We start from the raw sequence: 19,106 nt of genomic DNA, 5'->3' as shown, positions 1-19,106 counted from the left end.
TGATGAAGTATTTTCACCATTCTTCTACTTCCCTTTTATTAACCTCAGGATGAAGAGAAAGTGATGTAGGGGCTCCCCGGGTTGAGTCAGCGCTGTGGAGCTGTCCGCAGTCTCTGCAGCCCAGGTTCCATTCCTGGCCAGGGAGATTCCCACATGGTGCAGCAGACCTCTCCAGTCTCGCCCGTTGCTCCCCTAAACAGTGTATTCGGTCCTTCTGCCTGTTCTGCTCTCTGCTCTGTGTCTCATGAATTCTCTCAGCCTACCGTGCCTCTGGCCTGTACCCCAGTTCTTGTATAAATATATAAATCTTCAAAAAAAAAAAAAGAGAAGGTAATGTAGGAACAGTGACACAAAATATACCTAGCAAACCACTATATAAAAAATAAGCTTTCAAAGTTGTCTTTTGGGGCTTCCCCTGGTGGCTCAGGATTTGAGCGCTGGGCTGCACAGCTGCTCGCAGCCTCTGCAGGGATGATTTGATCCCCAGCCACTGGGTGAGAGTCCCGCATGTCGCTACAGTCCTCTCCTGCCGCGCCTCAGCAGTGTGCTTTGTCAGTCTGTTCTGTTCCCCGCTCTGGCTCTGGTGAATACTCTTACCTACTAGCGCTTCTTACTGTACCCAGTGCTTGCTTAAATAAATAAATAAATAAATCTTTTTTAAAAAAAAAAGAGACAAAGTTGTCTTTTGTTGTTATTTAATTTAAGGTGAACTAGCTTAAGTAAGTCAATTAAAGAAGGCATATTTTCTCTGGCAAAAATTGCTTGGATCTCACTCCCCTGCATTCTGGTCATGAGGCAGAGATGGATGAGCAACGATGCCCAATAGAAATATGATTGAATAAGCAATAGAAGGTTACTGTTTTCTTTAAGTTGGTGGGAGTTTCTCCTGCGATAGCTCCTCAACGAATCTCCTGTGCAGACCTCAGAACACTTAAACAAGAGTTTAAGTAAAAGAGTTGAACAATGAAAATTCTACTAGCAAAATAATATTTGTCTAATGAAGATGAAATGATTACAATGCGATGATCCCTCCACCTACTTAGACAATACAAATTTGCTGTCAGCTTCTGAAGACTATGGAAGGTTCTATATCTGAGGACATGGGTCTGGGGAGGAGTCACCACTGAGAACTGGGATCCTTCCCTCAAACTCTCTAGGCATAATGATGAGGCTTCTGAAAGCTTGTCTTGCCAAGGAAGAAACCAGCATCTCCACAGTAGGGAACTTGAAAGACTTTGGGATGTGGTGAACTTGCCCTCAGGGAGTGAGCACAGCAGAGTTTGGGTTGAAGACCCTGGCACTCCAGAGGGAAAGTGTTGCTAGATGAGGTTTCTACCTGTGAGTGAGGTGGTAGTGGGAAAATGAAATGAGTTAAAATCTCCACACCCACATGCTCCTGAGAAGAAGCAGGACCGCTGCTGGGGTATTGGCACAGTTTGAGAGCACAACAGGCCTCCAGTAAGCACATGGCAGAAGAAAGGACAATGTCTGTGTTGGAGCTGACCTGGTGGCCCCAGTGAAACATAAGCATTCGGGCCTACATGATTGTCCTCTAGGCAGGAGGGAAGCATCTGAGAAGTTCATTCTCCAATAATCATCAGTCTCAGCTGAGAATCAAGCGAAACCCATCCTTAGCGCATAAAGAACCTATTTATTACACTTCTGGCAAATACCTAACCAAACACAGAAATCCGTCAGGCCAGAGAGACCCTGCTTTCCTATGAAAGAAAGAATGGATCAGACGCACCGTCAAATTTTGCTTCTGACACAGAAAAGAGCATATTTATTTAGTGACAGCAAAATGTGAGTGTCTGAGTATTTAAAACACTTCAGAGTTTAAAACTAAGGTGTTTCTCCTTTAATTGACAAGTATCTATTTGGAATGGCACATCCAAAGTTTACTTGAAAAAGTAAACTTGGGTTGAAACATTACACTCATGGGGCCTCCCTGGTAGTGCAAGGGGTTAAGACGCAACCTATGAAGCTGTTTGCAGCCACTGCAGCACCAGTTCGATCCCTAGCCAGGGAGCTACCCACATGGCGCAGCAGACCTCTCCCGTCTCACCCAGTGCTCCCCTCAGCAGTGTATTTCAGTCAGTCTGCCTGTTCTGTTCCCCATTCTGTCTCTGGTGAATCCTCTTACCCCCCACACCTCCCGCCTGTACCCCAGTTCTTGTATGCAAAGAGAAATAAAACTTTAAAAAAATTATATTCATGGAGACCATATGGAGATTGCATAAATGAAAACAAAAAGAGAAGCGAAAGTTCCAAAAGCGAAATTTGATGTTTCCCTATTTAAAGGCCATGCTTAGGGAGATGGTTCAGACAACCTACGGTTCACTCACCCAGACACCACCAGACCAGCCTGTTCCTCGCTTGCCCATGGCCCTCCTGGTGTCTCTTCTGGCGGCCCTGGCAGTGCTCAGCTGTTGCCCCGGTGGCTCTCTGGCCTGTGACCTGCCTCAGAGCCACGTCGCCTTGAGCAGGAGCAACTTTGCGCTTCTGGGTGAAATGAGGAGAATCTCCCCTTTCTTGTGTCTGAAGGACAGGAAAGACTTCAGCTTCCCTTGGGAGGTGCTGGATGGCAGCCTGTTGCCGAAGGCCCAGGCTGTGTCTGTCCAGCGGGAGATGCTCTGGGAGACCATCCACCTGTTCCTCTCCGAGGACTCCTCTGCTGCCTGGAACGCGACCCTCCTGGACCGGCTGCTCAGTGGGATCTACCGGCAGCTGCAAGCCCTGGACGCCTGCTCGGTGGAGGAGGTGGGAGAGGAAGAGTCGGCCCTGGCTGTGAAGAACTACTTCCAGGGAATCCATCTCTACCTGCAAGAGAAGAAGTACAGTGACTGTGCCTGGGAGGTGGTCCGAGTGGAAATCAGGAGATGTTTCTCTTTGTCAACCACCTTGCAAGAAAGACTCAGCGCAAAGAATGGAGACCTGGGCTCACCTTGAAGCGAATCTCCTGACTAATGTGACTCATCACCTTTGCAAAGAAGTCTCAGGGCATTTCAAAAGCTTTAGTTTCTGCTTCAGCCACAAAATTTATTGAATTTAATTAGGAGATGTATTGTCTGTAGCGTTAAGGAAGAATATGTTTAAAAATTCAGCTCCATGGTCATCAGTTCCTAAGACATTACCACCTTAATATTTACTTATTTATTTATTTATTTATCTATTTATTTATTTACATAATTATTTATTTTTTATTTATTTACTTTATTTATAGATCCATTCTGTTTTGCTTCTTATATTATTTATGAAATTTGAAGTTATATTATTACATATTCACCTTTACATTGCATTAAAATTTTCAAACATTTATTTTTCCACATTACTTCGTTTGTATTAGGTTTTGTTTATTAAATTCTTTTTGAAGAAATCTTCTTGAATTTGTTTATTCTTATATTCTTATTATTATTTTAAATAATACAAAACTATTGACAGTAAATTTTATTTACCATTTCATTCAATTCAGGTTTTTATTTTAAAGTGAGTATCTAATTATAGATTGCATAATTATTCTTAAGAAATACATGTAAGGGGGCTTCCCCGGTGGCGCAGCTGTTGAGCACTGGGCTGCGAAGCTGCCTGCAGCCTTTGCAGCACTGGTTCTATCCCCCGCCACCAGGGAAGGTCCCACATGGCGCACAGACCCCTCCTTCCGTGCCCGCTGCTGCCCTCAGCAGTTTACTTTGTGGATCTGCCTGTTCTGCTTCCCTCTCTGGCTCTGGTGAAATCTCTCATGGGTCCTGTGCTTCTGACTGTACCCAATGCTTGTATAAATAAATAAATAAATCTTTAAAAAAATAAATAAAGGAGTTAAAAAAAAAGAAAGAAATACATGTAAGGGAATCCTGGGAAGATGGTGACAAAGAGCTGGAATCACCTTCTTCAGACAAGAACAACACTATTGCTGCAATAACAAAGCCGAAAGCCCCTGAAGGAAGATTTGATAATCCCTGTGCACAATAGGAGCATCACAAGACTGAAAGGGGTAGGAAAAACTCTAAGGATCTTTTTTAAAAAAGCAGTAACAGGGCCTCCCCTGGTGGCGCAGGTGGTTGAGTGCAGCGCTGTGATGCTGTCTGCAGCCTCTGCAGCATCCCAGCCAGCAGGTGAGGGTTCCGCATGGTGTGGCAAACCTCTCCTGTCTTGCTCACTGCTCCCCTCAGCAGTGTATTTCGTCAGTCTGCCTGTTCTGTTCCCCGCTCTGCCTCTGGTGAATTCTCTCACCCTCTCACGAATCTGGCTTGTACCCCGGTTCTTGTATGGATAAATAAATAAATCTTAAAAAAAAAAAAAAAGCAGTAACAGGGCAGTGCAACTCACCATAGGGAGGAGTGTCTGCAGTACAGGGCACCCTATAGCTATTGACGTGGGCGCACACCGACACTGGGCACCTCAGACTTCACTGGGTGTGGGGTGCTAGAGCAGGCTTCCAGGGCTGAGGATGCATTGCTGGAGAGCTAGGGAGGTGAGGGCACCCAGAAAGGACTAGGCTTGAATCTGAGGCCCATAAGACAGAAGAGCTGTAGCCTAAAATGTGTCAGAGCATCTGAAGTTCTTTCTTTTTTTTTTTTTTTAAAGATTTATTTATTTATACAAGCACTGGGTACAGTCAAAAGCGCAGGAGGGTGAGAGAATTCACCAGAGCCAGAGCGGGGAGCAGAACAGGCAGAAGGACTGAGGTACACTGCTGAGGGGCGCAGCGGGAGGCAGGAAAGGTCTGCACGCCATGTGGGACCCTCCTCCGGGGGCCTGGGAGCAGCCGGGGATCGAACCAGCGCTGCAGAGGCTGCGGGCAGCTTCGCAACCCAGCGCTCAACCGCTGCGCCACCGGGGAGGCCCTGACGTTCTTTATATAAGAAAATTCCACTGAAGTCCAGGCTGAGCTAGCCAAAACACCTGCCACCCACTATGCCCGTCTGAGGCATCTAAAACTCATGTCACCCCCACAAAGAAATGCTTTGCAACAGGAATTGCAAATTTCTGAGGTAATTTCCTGGAGATGATCCTTTGATGTCTATTGCCCAGTGTTTTTTTTTTCTACTACTACCCCTCACCAGTACCAGTCCCCCAACTACTCCAACAAGAACAAAATCAACAGTTAAACATTTATCGCTAATGAAACCCACACAAAATCAAAAACAAGAAGACAGAAGAACACAGTACAAATTTCAGAACAAAAAAGCCTGAAAGGAGCTCCAACTCAGTGGGTTGTAGAGCAGGACAGAAGAGAAATTCAGGGCAACGGTCCTGGCAAAGCTGATAGAACTTTTAAAAAGCAGTGGACGAAATAAACATACAATCAAGATAATGAAATATGAAGCAGCTACATTCAGAAATAATGGGATTAAGAAACATTATAGCTGATTGAAAAATACAGTTGAGGGCCTTAACAGAAAAACAGAAGCAATTGTGAGAATTAATGAACTTGAAAATACAATACTGGTGAACACAAGAATAGAACAAGTAAGAGAATAAAGAATAAAAATTATTCCTTGTTACATTTTGCATTACATTTGGTCAATGCAATAAACCAGAGGAATCAAACAGTGATTATAATCCTCTTCCCTCAGACTCCCTCTCTGCACCCTCATAGTTCTGGACTGGACCTTGGTTGAAATAAATCAAAGAATGATAAGATCCCACTTTTATGGTAATGGGTTTGAGGACATGGGCTAGTAAAAATTTGGGCATGCTTTAATGGAAAAGCCACAGCAAAGGAGACTATGCATAATAAAGCAACAGAGCTTGAGTCATAGACTAGGGAAGCTCTCTTCCTCTGTATGCTGACTGTTCTAATCATGACTCCCAGCTAATCTTACTCATTTGGTCATGTCCATTTTAAGAAAATTGGAAATATGTGCTGGCAAACTGCAGCTTGGGAAACACCAATAAATAGCACAAGGGTTTATGGCCACATCTATCCTTTGTGGGAGAAAGCTTGGTATGGGGAACATCCTGCAAAGAGTTTGGAGAGTGGGAGACACTGTCAGTGCCACATGACTGTCCAGATGGTCAACAAATAACCTGGAAGAATTTGAGTTAGCTGCTTCAGAAGCTACTCTGTATCATTCAAACATGGGGTACTCCTCATTCTCTGTCTCCCTGAATTAGGCGAAAATTACTGGATTGTAGAAGCAAAATCCTAATGATTATAGAGGAGTAGTATTTCAAAAGCACTGAGAGGGCTTCCCTGATGGCACTAGGGGTAAGATGCAATCTATGAAGCTGTATGGTCACTGCAGCATGAGTTCGATCCCCGGCCAGGGAGATACCCACATGGCGCAGCAGACCTCTCCTGGCTCACCCGCTGCTCCCCTCAGCAGTGCCTGTCAGTCAGCCTGCCTGTTCTGTTCCCCACTCTGTCTCTGGTGAATCATCTCAACCCCCACACCTCTGGCCTGTGCCCCAGTGCTTGTATACCTAAATAAATAAATCTTTAAAAAATAAAAAGCACTTAGAATATTAAGACTGTCAGCTTTATTTATGTCTGGATATGTGACATATGGCATTTTTTTCAGCCTTTGAAAAAAATGTTACTCTATTAAAGCTGGAGATAAATCACTTCACTTAGAAAATGGCACAGGAATTTCATTTTTGAACTGTTGTTGGTTGTGAATGCTTAAAAATTGAAGCATTGGGTGATAAAATGGGCAAAAAAATGTTAATATGAAATCTTACATGGGATCAAAAGGTGTATTTTCTGATTATTTGATGACATGTCAAGATTTCCAAACAGTTTTATTTCTTTTTTTACTTGTATTCTTTTTAAGGCGAGGCTTCACAAAATTTTTCTTATTTTCCTGGAGGGCATTTTAACAGAGGATTCCAATTTGAACCAGTAGAGGGCAGAAGAACACCAGTCACTACAACGAATTTGCTCAGTGGCTCAACAGCAAGTAAAAAAAGTTATGTTAGGAGTTCTAACGTTTTAGAGCATTTGGTTAATTAACATTACAATTCTATCTTCATCCTTAATGAACACATCTGAGACTTTTGATTTTTTTTTAATGGGCATTTCCATTCAAATATGTTTCTTAGCAAAGAGACACCAGAGGACAAATCAGGGTAGAAAAAACTCCAAAATGCTCTTAAAATTATATTGGGCAGTCTGATTTGGTAAGATTAAATAGTAAATAACAACATAAATTCGTATCAGGTTGAAGTCACCATTTGAAAGCTTATCTTGCCCTCTTTTTTTTTGCATTCTTTATTCCAGATTTCTATAAATTTATTTGCTATTTAAATAGAAGGTCACTGCAAAGGTTTTTATACAATTTATTTCCAAAGTAGTTATCACTATCCTAATGTGATCAGAAATATAGACTGTTCAGAATGAAAAAGAAAAATACCGGATGGTCTCACTCATAGCAGGAATTTAGAAAACCTAAATAAGGGGCCAGGAAAAAGACTAATTAATACAAAGTAAAAATCAAAATCAGCAAGCAACTATAAACCAGAGACACCCTGGGAGGGGGGAGAGGGAAGAGGAGAGGAAGGACTAGGGTCAAAATAAGGGGGGGTGCAATTGTGTGGGGAATATAACCAAAATGAAAATGCATACATTGTGCAAAAATGAAAAATGATGTAAGAATTATATAAAATAAAATATTAATTTAAAAAAAGAAATATGGACTGTTCACCTGACTACTGGAAACAATTCAAAACAATCTGTTTATCAGTATTTAACATGAAAAAATTAGCTGCCATCTAAATTATTTTGATGTGATTTTTTAAAAAAAAATGCAGCATAAGTTTAAGACTCAAATGAAGGAGAAATACATACAAGCAAATAAAATGAGGCATGTTTCCTCTTTAAATAAGAGAGATTGTAAGCCAGAATATTCTTCTAAAAATTAGGTAAAGGGCAACAATGTGTATTTCCCCCCTCTAGTATTTAATATGTGGTGTGATAATAACAAATTACAGAGTTATGAAACAAGCAAGAGGAATCAAAGCTATTATCTATTAGATGGATAATATTGTTCCTTAGAGGAAACATACATCTACTTTTGTGTTCTTTTAATGAATATACAACCATAAATCTAACCACTCTTGTATCCCATATCATGATAGATTAGTTTGACAGGTTTCTGTACTTCCTAAAAAGTACCTGAAATACTTTTTTATATCTGTCTCAGCTTTTATTTATTTATTTATTTATTTTATTTCATTTTTTTGCTTTTAGTTAAACAATGATTTTATTGCTTTAATACACAAATTTATGCAACAAGGGCAGAGGCTGTGGATGACTCCTATTTCCAATTGGGAGGGAGGACCCGTTTGGTCTTGTAAATAGCGAGCCAACCGGTGAATACGACTCTCCATTAGAATGAGATGGAATTTAGCATCCTTATCCTTTCTGTTCCTCTCAAGATGCTTCTGACCAGTTTTCTTAATTAAATGATACGGATCCTCAGGAAGATCAGGAGCAAGTCCCTTGGACTTAAGAATTCTCAAGATTTTATTGCCTGTCACAAAACGCACTTGTGCAATGCCATGTGAGTCTCTCAGGATCACACCGATCTGTGAGGGAGTCAGGCCCTTCTTGGCCAGCTTGTAGATCTGCTCCTTCACATCGTCAGACGTCAATTTCAGCCAGGTGGGAACGCTGTGGCGATAGGGCAGAGCCAACTGGGACAGGCCCTTCCCGGGAGCATGCATGCGACCCATGATGGCGTCGAGAGGAAATGAGTGTGTCTCAGCTTTTATATACAGCTCAATTCAATGTCATATCTGTGAAACTGTTTTGTGTTTCAATAATTCATTATTTTCATTACTATGTACTATAGTTGTTTGAATAGATTGAAATGTCAGTTCTAGCTACCAATGTACTTTTGTACCTTTGGCATATGAGGGGCTACTGTGATAAAGGTGTTTGTGAACATACTTAGTCATTTCTCTCTTTTTTAAAAATATTTGTTTGATTCATTTATTCATTTATTTTTAAAAGATTAATTTTATTTATTTATGCATACAAGAGCTGGGGTGAAGTCCAGAGGTGTGTGTGTTGGGGGTGGGGGTGGCAGATGAGTGGATTCACCAGAGATAGAGTGGGAAACAGAATAGGCAGATTGACTGAAACACACTGCTGAGAGAGCAGTTGGGCGAGACAGGCGAGGGCTGCTGTGCCATGTGGGTTAGCTCCCTGGCTGGGATCGAACTTGTGCTGCAGTGGCTGCAGATAGCTTCATAGTTCTGAGACTAAATCCCTTGCACCACCAGGGAGGCCCTATTTTATTTATTCATACAATAACAGGGGTCTAGGGCAGAGGTGCAGGAGTTGAGAGGATTCACCAGAGGCAGAGTGGGGAGCATTGAAATACACTGCTGAGGGGAGCAGAGAGGTCTGCTGCACCATGTGCGTTAGCTCCCAGGCTGGGGATTGAACTATCTCTGCAGTGGCCAGCGATAGCTTAATAGCTTGACAGCTTGATAGCTTGTTAGCACTGAGAATTTAATTCCTGCAGCATCAGGGAGACCCCACTGTTAGGCATAGCTTTTGGTGGATCCAAGCAATCGTTCTATTGAATGTATACCCAGGAGTGGACCTGCTTGCCATAGGGTATGTGTATATATGCTTATCTTTATAGACACTGCCAAGCATTTTTCAAGTTTTAATAACTTACACCCCTATTTTCAAAAATTGTATGTCAGTGTTTTAATTTTTTTAAGTTTTTATTTTAGCCATTTAATTTTAATTTGCATCACCGAAGTAGTAATGATATTTAACACTTTATTTCATTGGTCATTTGTATATCCTCTTTTGTGAAGTGCCTGTTCAAATTTTTGACTGTTTTTAATTGGATATTTTCTCATTTTCTTAATGATTTTGAAATGTGTCTTTAAAATTATGCATGAAGCTACAGATGCAAATATATTGAAGATGCAAGTAAGTTCATAACGTTCTACATCTTTTATCCTTGTTGGTCTGATCACATCACAGCGGACCTAAGAATTGCCATTGTGCCCATCAATTTCATGCAAAATACCTCTTTAGTAGATTCATATGCCCCGCAGGTAGATCTTGGCTAATTCTGTACTAGAAGACCTTTCTTGATGTCTTTTTTCCCCCAGAAGGTACACTCCAGAAGGTTTCTTCAGATTAATTTCATCCTAGACCATCTTTTCTGATTGAAATAAAGACAGGTAGAGAGATTTATGCTCTAAGTTATTCAGTGATTGTGAAATCAAGTAAAAATAAGTTTGTAGAAAGATATTAGTGAGAAGAAATCTTTTTAGAGTGAACATTTTCTCTAAGGAGAAAATAAGTCAATACCAAGATGTATAGAAAAATAGATCCAAGATCTAGCACACAGCTGGAGTAAAGTATCAGGATGTGATTTATTCACACATAAATTACTATGAGAGGCCATAGAGTAAATAAGATATCAGTGTTTAGGGATCAGAACTTTTACTTTATTCATAAAGTTATAATGCTTCTATTTATTAAGCGAGGAAAAATGTCCTTAAACTCTTTTTTACCTAATAGCAGGAAAGAGCAATTTTTATCCCAAACTCAGTCTGTTCCACTTTTGCCTTTTAGTACAGTCTAGTGACATGGTCCCTCTATACTGTCCTCTGGGGATGCAAAGATAAGAGTCATCATTCAGGACCCACCATAGAAGACTGTGCAGGACAAGTTCCCTTTGCTTCAGAAAAGCAGAAATATTGAGTACAACTTAAAAGTCAATTGTAAACACAGAGCCAAGTAGACAAAGAGAGAGACCTAGGTTGTAAAAATTGAGAGTTTGAAGATCTCACTTCACCTTCCATTTCCTCAAATCTTACTCTTTTGAAATAATGAGACATTAATTTTCACTAGTGTAATCATTCTTATTCCTTCACTTTTTCATTCAACAACACTTCACACACTGCCTTAAGCTTGACTGAAGGTGACTATTCTTTACCTGAATGAATTAATGAAAGACTATAATATTCTATAATATGAAGGGGATCATTGTTACTTAGCCAATTTGACTACACTATGCACTAATTTGACTGTAGTTATCCTTCCTATATAATTATGTAATTATCCTATAAATTGTATAAATAATGCTGTGATAAAATAAATTTGTGAACATATTTTGGCAAATGTATGCACAGAACTTCTGTAGCGTAAGTAGGACTATATTTGCTGGGTTCAGTTATTTAAAAATTCGGTAGATTTTACCAACTTAACCATCATTGTTTAAAAATTTTACAGTTCTACTTTGCATAGAGATGTGTTTTCACACCATCACCAAGCCATCTTGTTACTAATCAAATGCTTCATTTATATGAGAACTATATGATCACTAGGAAGGTTGATTATAAAACTTTGGTTTTTCTGCTTTTGTAGCCATTTTTTGCTTTTGTAAATTGCTTCTCTATGTCTTGCTCACATTTCTATTGGGTTTTTAAACTTTAAAAAACAGATTTTTTTATGTGTTCATACATTTTCCTTAGGTTTTTTTTTTTTTTTTTACTGGACAGGCTTTTTTTTTTTTAATACATGTATTAGATGTGTCCTTTTCTGGCCTTTGATTTCATGTTGCTCAGGAATACCGTTCCCACCTGAAGACTCAGAAACTGTTTACACATAATTTTTCTTGTATATCATAAGTTTGTATTTACACATGTCAGGTATGTTTTATACTTATTGTGCAAGTCAAGCATTTTTCTAAAGTCTTTATAATTCAGTTCGTCCTCATTATAATTCAATGACTTAGCTAGTTTCATTTACTGGTTTAACAGCTGATTGACCTGGGAGGGAGAGAGGCAGCATAACCCTTACATGACCATAGCAGTATGTGCCAAAGCTGGGAGTGAAACCTGGGTGATCTGCTTTCAGAGCAAGCCTCTTGTTTCCTCTTATTCCTGAAATACCAAATTTCAGTTTGTGTATTTTGGGAGATATGGGATCTAATTTTTTCCCAGATAATCTATTTTCCAACACTTATTGAATCAATAAACTTTTCCCCATTTATTTCAAAAACCAGCTATCATTCTAATATCTGTTTATATATATACAAAAGATATATATAAAGTATATATAATCATATAAAGTATATATATAAGAAATACATATACCTTATATATAATACATCTGATATAGAAAGTACATACTATATAAATATATATAATGATATATTATATATAATATATATTAATATATGCCGGGGATCCAAAGCAACTTTATTTTTTATTTATTTATTTATTTTTTAATAATAAATTTTATTTTTATATTCCCCATACAATTGCAACCCCCTTATTTTGACCCCAATCCCTCCCCTCCCCGCCTCCCACCCCCCATAGAGTGTCTCTGGTTCATAGTTTTTTGTTGATTTTGATTTTCACTTTCTTATAGTTATTCATTTTCCTGGTCACTTGTTTAAGTTTTCTAGATTCCTGCTATGAGTGAGACCAACCGGTATTTTTCTTTTTCTTTCTGGCTTATTTCGCTGAGCATGATCCCTTCCAGCGCCATCCATGTCAAAGCACCTTTATTTTTGTGCTATGGATAAAACTTACCGTAATTTCAGGTTTGCAGATCTAGTTCCCCAGCCAGGAGTCGATCCCAGTCTGGGGGTGCAGCGCTGAGCCCCAGCAACTAGACGACCATGGGCTGGTTTCTTAAGAAGCCACAGCAGGAATTTCGCTGACTCTCAGGCAAGCAAGCAAAAAGAGGCAAATTTGTTTAGAGAAATAGTTAAAAGTTTATTAAGGAGAAAAGAAACAGAAACAAAGTAGGACTCCCAGGACTGTTGAACCAGGCCAGGGAGGGGTCAAGGAAGCAGCAATTAAGTTGTGCCTCAGGGAATATACACCTTCTTTCCCTAATTATTCTAAACCCCCATCAATCTCTTAGTGATTGGTTAGTTCTCAGTGGTCTCACTCTGTCTTAATGTCTCTGTGCCCAGAATTACAGCTTGCATCTCAGCCCTATCTTTAGTCTTTTTTCTTTATCCCCCTTGTTGTCCTTGTTGGGGAATGTCCTGTTAGTCCTTGTGTTAGGGGGAAAAGGATGTCCCAAAGCTAATTCCATACAGGCTTTGTGGACTCCACCCCCACCCCAGGTCAAAGCCAAAGACACTGGGAACTCCAAATCCCATCACCACCAAAGGGAAGGTGGCTGGGACCTGAGGGTGGGGTTAAGCAGCCAGGTGGATATAAAAGGCAGACACGTGAGCTTTGGGGGCCCCATTTTTTGGCTCTCTGCCAGCTCGCAGCGCTCGGAGAGTGACTTTGGGTTTCCAGGTCCTCGGATCGGGTAGGACGCATTAAAGACTTTATTTCCCTATTTTCTCCCTGAGTTGTACATTTTCCTTATTTCCTTTTCTCTTGTAAATAAACCTTTTATTAACCTTTTGTGTGTGTCTGTAGTAGAGTATTCATAAGTCCCTTTAAAGCCCGCGGGTGAGGACCCACAGCCAGGAACCCGTTTAATATCGGGGTTGCTCTATAACACTTGGAATTTGCTGCTCTTATCTCTGGAGCCTCCGTTCTTCCCCAAGGCCTACTCTCTCTCTCTCTCTCTCTCTCTCTCTTTCTCTCTCTCTCTCTCTCTCTCTCTCTCTCTCTTTATTTATGCATACAAGAGCTGGGATACAGGCTAGAGATGGGGGGCATGGGGTGAGAGGATTCACCAGAGACAGAGTGGAGAACAGAACAGGCAGGCTGACTGAAATGCACTTCTGAGGGGAGCAGTGGGCGGGGAAGGAGAGGTCTGCTGTGCCATGTGGGTCGCTCCCTGGCCGGGGATTGAACTCATGCTGCAGTGGCTGCAGACAGCTTCATAGGTTACGTCTTTACCCCTTGCGCCACAATCCCTTGTGCCACCAGGGAGGCCCCTCCGAGGCTTATTCTGACCCTAGAAGCTATCCCCTTGTCCTATGACTCAAAACTTAACAAATTCTAATTTTAAAATTCTCTTTCTTTTAAAATAAAAAGTCATGCATGACTCAGCAACAACAACAAAAATGTTTTGGCAAGGTGTGTGAAAATTCAAATATTGGCATCATAATCCAAAACAAAACTTATTAAAATGCATATTTTGTGGGCTCTTCCCTCTGGACTCTGCTCATTTCCACCCTGCACTGCAAAGCCCTCAAGAAAGTGTCCATTTATCTCTCTTTCTAAATTCCTAGAAATCTTCTTATCAAATTGTTTCTGACTACATGGAAAGTTCGCCCTTTTTTTTGATCCATGCCATGGCTTCGCTGAATTCATTCTTCTAACCATCTCTCAACTGTTTTCTTTCTTTATATTATAAAAAGAGCTCTATGTTCTTGGTGATTCCTCCATTCTGCATTACTTTCTATTTTATATAAATATATATAATATATATATAATATAATATATATATATGAAATAAAGCATGGCAAAAGATCCCAACACTAGGCAGAGAGATGCGCAATCTTCCTTAAAGGATGCCTTAGCCGGAGAATGAGAATACTCATTCATGTTTCTGTTCATATTCCAATGCATTTGAATTTGCATTTAGCATGTACATTATTTTAAAGTAAATAAGTGAGGATTGACTCACAGCTACGGTTGAATGACACCACTTGGGGTGCTTGAGGTAATTCTAGCAGTTGTCCTAGAAGTTATTGTTATAGGGCAGCCCCCGATTCTCAGTAGCTCTGCGTGAGTATATCACCTCGTAGTGCCAGGGCTGTCATGCCATATTGTTTTTGTGGGTACCAAAGAAAGTCAGCATTCACCACCACGTGGAGAGACCCGTGAGCCTCCTTCTTTATTTCTTTAAGCTTTCTTATTTCCTGAAAATTCTGGTCAGTCTTTTAATAGAAAGCAAGGGCCTCTGACTTGTAGCCTGATATCCTCCCAGACCTAGAGGCTGTTTTCATATAGAGTTTATTCCTTGGATGATCCTCTTGATTTCCAATCTTAAGCCTTCACTGCTCAGGATGATTGTTTTCCCGCTCCTGGCCCTAAACATCTCCAGCTGTTGTTCATCTGCTGATGAGGCCCATCTGGGTCTCATCCCAAGTACCATGATCTTCTCAGTGCTGCTGGGCCTACTCATGGAGGACACAGGGCCTGGTCTTTTGCCAGTGATTGGCTGGCTCTCATCAGTCTCTGAGGGAATCTCATCTCTTCCCTGTTTTCTTTGAATGACAGAAGCAAGATTCTCTTTTGATTCAGATGGTTTTAGGTCTGCTTGTCTGGATTATAATGCTAAGCCGGAGCTCAGCCCAGGTTGGAGAAGGATTAGGATCCAATAAAGGTAAAGTTACTTCATCAAAAATATTTTTATTCTGTGTAAGTTTCGCAGCTTATTGGACATATCTCAAGGATCTGGTATCATCATTTGAATTGTCTGCAGATGTTTATATAATGTATTATAGTTTGTTTTTTCTTAGGTACGCGAGACGCCAGTCTCCACACAAACAGCACTGCCTGGAGATTTGGCCCAGAGCAGATTTGTGTCAGGGATCACTCAGAGGGTGCTCTCAGAAGGGCAGTTAACGTCATTTGATGTTTTGGCTTTTTTTTTTTTAATATTTATTTATTTATACAAGCACTGGGTACAGTCAGAAGCATGGGAGGGTGAGAGAATTCACCAGAGCCAGAGCAGGGAGCAGAGCAGGCAGAAGGACTGAAGTACACTGCTGAGGGGAGCAGCGGGCGGCAGGAGAGGTCTGCGTGCTAAGTGGGACCCTCGCCCAGCGGCCGGGGATCAAACTGGCGCTGCAGAGGCTGCGGGCAGCTTCGCAAGCCAGCGCTCACCGCTGCGCCACCAGGGAGGCCCCTTTGGCTTATTTTTAATATGTCAAGAATTATTTGTAAAAGATAACATAAAACAACCTGAAAGAGATACTTTAGGGAGGAACCTTTCCTTTGGAACCTGGCACTCCTCCCTGTGGGTATATAGCACCACAAAAGGTTTCCAAAGTCCAAGGCCACAGATGTAGGCCCAAGTGTCTCACAGAGCCATGTGCCTGGAATTTAGGGCTGGAGCCTGTTGGCGGAGTCTCTAAAAGCCTTTTTTTTTTTTTTTAATAGAGGCATGTTTTATTTATTTATTTGTTTGTTTATACATGCACTGGATACAGTCAGAAGCGCGGGAGGGTGAGAGAATTCACCAGAGCCAGAGCGGGGAGCAGAACAGGCAGAAGGACCGAAGTACACTGCTGAGGGGAGCAGCGGGCGGCAGGAGAGGTCTGCGCGCCATGTGGGACCCTCCACCAGTGGCCGGGGAGCAGCCGGGAATCGAACCGGCGCCGCAGAGGCCGCGGGCAGCTTCGCAACCCAGCGCTCAACCGCTGCGCCACCAGGGAGGCCCTCTAAAAGCCTTTTTTATAGGACACTTGATCTGGGTCTTCTGAGCCAGTTTCCTCACTGTGTTACAACTGAAGTCAGGAAATGTCCACAATTCTCCCTGCCCTTGAAATTTCAACCTGTACTAGAAATCCACCCTGCCAGAGGCTTTCTGAGGATGTTTTTGTTTTACTTATTTCAAGTCCTGAATCCCATCTGTAGGTTACGGAAAAAATGTCAGGTATTTTTGCCCTCCCGCCATCAGGATAGGTGATGGATCCTTGCAGTCCTGAATGCATGCCTGATGGTGGGCACCTGGAATAGGGTGTGGGCAGATGTAGATGGGATTCATCTGGGCTAAGACTGGGCTTTTAAGGGCGGTGTCACGGGGATGCTAGCAGAAGCCGAGAGAGAAGCAGAGAAGGCCAGAGAGCCCAGGTAGAGTGAAGACTTGCTGGGGGTTGGGGGGCCTGCCAGCCTCCTGGCTCCTCAGTATCCCTGCCTGCTGTGTGCCTGGTAAACCCTGATAAAAACCTGCAAAAAGCCACTGAGGGCTCTGACTCCTTTACCTGGTCTGCATGGGATCAGAAAACCTGCACCGTGTCCAGTCCTGCCCTACACCATCCTATTCACAGAGACTATGTCCTCTTTACCCTTCCCCAAGGCAAGATTCTCTTGTAATCCCATAATACACTCTGGAATTATGTTTATTTCCTTTCTAGTTCCATCTGGCCTTTCTCCTCCACTCATTCCTCCCTCCCAAGAAGTAAGAATAGATTAGGATAGAGCAGTTAGTCAAAAATCAGTCTGCCAGGGCCTTCCTGGTGGTGCAGGCGGTTCAGCTCGGCGCTGTAAAGCTGTCCACGGCCTCTGCAGTGCAGGTTCCATCCCAGCTGGCCAGTGAAAATTCCACATGGCGAAGCAGACCTCTCCTGACTTGCCCTGCTGCTCCCCTCAGCAGTGTATTCGATCTGCCTGTTCTGCTCCCCACTCTGTCTCTGGTGAATCCTCTCACCCTCCCGCGCATATGGCCTGTACCCTGGTTCTTGTATAAAACATAAATAAATCTTTAAAAAAATTTAAAAAAAAATCAGTCTGCTATACTGAATATTATACCAGCTGAGAATTAAATCCTTAGTGATCTCCAATTAGCTGTTTTGTTCAGACTGATAACCACTCTGTTAATCTGACACAAACCCAAGTGAATTTCTGTTATTCACAGTAATTAAGTCCATCCCCCTGCTACCACCATCTCCAGAGAGCTATGCTTTATTTAGTATAGAGCTTAGAAACAAAAAAGTTTAACCAGGAAGGAATTTCGTCACAATAATGTGCACTTAGCTGTCTTACATAGAAAAGTTACATGATTTACGGTTCAAGGGAGCCCTGCCTTTTGTTTTACTCAAAGCTCATTCCACCCCTAACGAAAGTTACACGTCTCCACCTCAACGGACTAAAACTTGGCTGAACAGGTTTTCACACCTCTAAGAGGTTGAATTCTTCTTGCAATGAAGGCAAACCCACAGGACTATTTTTGAGTTATGATTCCTTCCCTGCATACTTGCAATGTGACTCGGGTACTTAACTCTGAACATTCACCACATGCTGGCTATCTTCTGCCTGTTCACAATATTTCAAGTGCACAATCCAAGGACATGAGGAAAATTGCCATCAACTCTTCACCAGCAGCTGGTAGAAAAATACATCCAGAAGACACCATTTTGAATAATGACAATATAGGGTTCTTTTGAACAAAACAATGGGAAGCTTGTTACACTTTATACAAATATGACATTGAGACAGTCACATTATTTGCATGTATTGTTCCCACACTCTTTTCTGATATATATATTTTAAAGATTTATTTATTTATGCATACAAGAATGGGGTACAGGCCAGAGGTGCGGGTGGTGAGAGGATTCACCAGAGACAGTAGGGAACAGAACAGGCAGAGTGACTGCAATACACTGCTGGGGGGAGCAGCGGGTGAGACAGGAGAGGTCTGCTGTGCCTTGTGGGTAGCTCCCTGGCTGGCTGGGGATCGAACTGGTGCTGCAGTGGCTGCGGATAACTTCATAGTGCAGTGTGTAACCCCTTGTGCCACTAGGGAGGCCCCTCTTTTCTGATATTTTATGTTTTCTCTAAAATCAACAAATAGTAGGTCTTATTTAAGCCACTCAGAGTGGTACCAGGAGTTTTTATATTACTTAGCAGTGGAAAACATGATGAACCATCACCAACCTGGCAGGGACCAAAGACCAGTGAAGTGTGGAATCAGAAAAAATTGTTTACATGACAATCAGAGAGGCTCCCATCTCTCCCTACATGTCATGTCCTTATGTTGTCATTGTGGTCACCATACAAGGATAAAACCACCTCATTTTTTTTTCACTCCAAAAAGGAGTTTATCCAAATAGTCCATCCAGGAAGAGTAGAGAAACTGTAAAACAGAAATAAAAACTTAACCTTTTAGGAGACCTCTCTTGTGGTGCAAGGGGTTAAGTCTCAGCACCATGAAGCTATCGGCAGCCACTGTAACACAGGTTCCATCCCTGACCAGGGAGGTGACCCACAGGCACAGCAGACCTCTCCTGTCTCGCCCACTGCTCCCCTCAGCAGTGTATTTCAGTGAGTCTGCCTGTTCTGTTCCCCTCTCTGTCTCTGCTGAATCTTCTCACCCTCCGCACCTCCGGACTGCACCCCAGCTCGTGTATGCATAAATAAATCTTTTTTTTTTTTTTTAAAGAACTTAACCTTTTAGCAGACACATGCAAACTAGTCTTCTTCACCTTAGAGCCTTCCCACATATATTGGTAGATCCCATGTCTCTCTTTTTCTGT

At 41.8% G+C, this 19,106-nt stretch overlaps 1 protein-coding gene and 1 pseudogene across 1 annotated transcript; one reads left to right on the top strand and one right to left on the bottom strand.

The window, feature by feature from the left end:
- The first annotated feature begins 2,382 nt into the window (after positions 1-2,382).
- Positions 2,383-2,949, top strand: LOC119232151 (interferon omega-2-like). The gene has a single exon (XM_037494072.1). It carries the CDS (start codon positions 2,383-2,385, stop codon positions 2,947-2,949), a length of 567 nt encoding a protein of 188 aa, XP_037349969.1.
- A 5,248-nt stretch (positions 2,950-8,197) lies between these two features.
- LOC119231840 (40S ribosomal protein S13-like) lies at positions 8,198-8,682 on the bottom strand (annotated as a pseudogene).
- Between the last annotated feature and the right edge of the window lie 10,424 nt (positions 8,683-19,106).

Source organism: Talpa occidentalis, unplaced genomic scaffold (assembly GCF_014898055.3).
Source record: "Talpa occidentalis isolate TD23 unplaced genomic scaffold, MPIMG_talOcc4v2.1 talOcc4.7, whole genome shotgun sequence".
In the NCBI taxonomy this organism is placed as follows: Eukaryota; Metazoa; Chordata; class Mammalia; order Eulipotyphla; family Talpidae; genus Talpa; species Talpa occidentalis.
The sequence above is the reverse complement of the archived record's forward strand: the minus strand, read 5'-3'. Positions and strand labels throughout refer to the sequence as shown.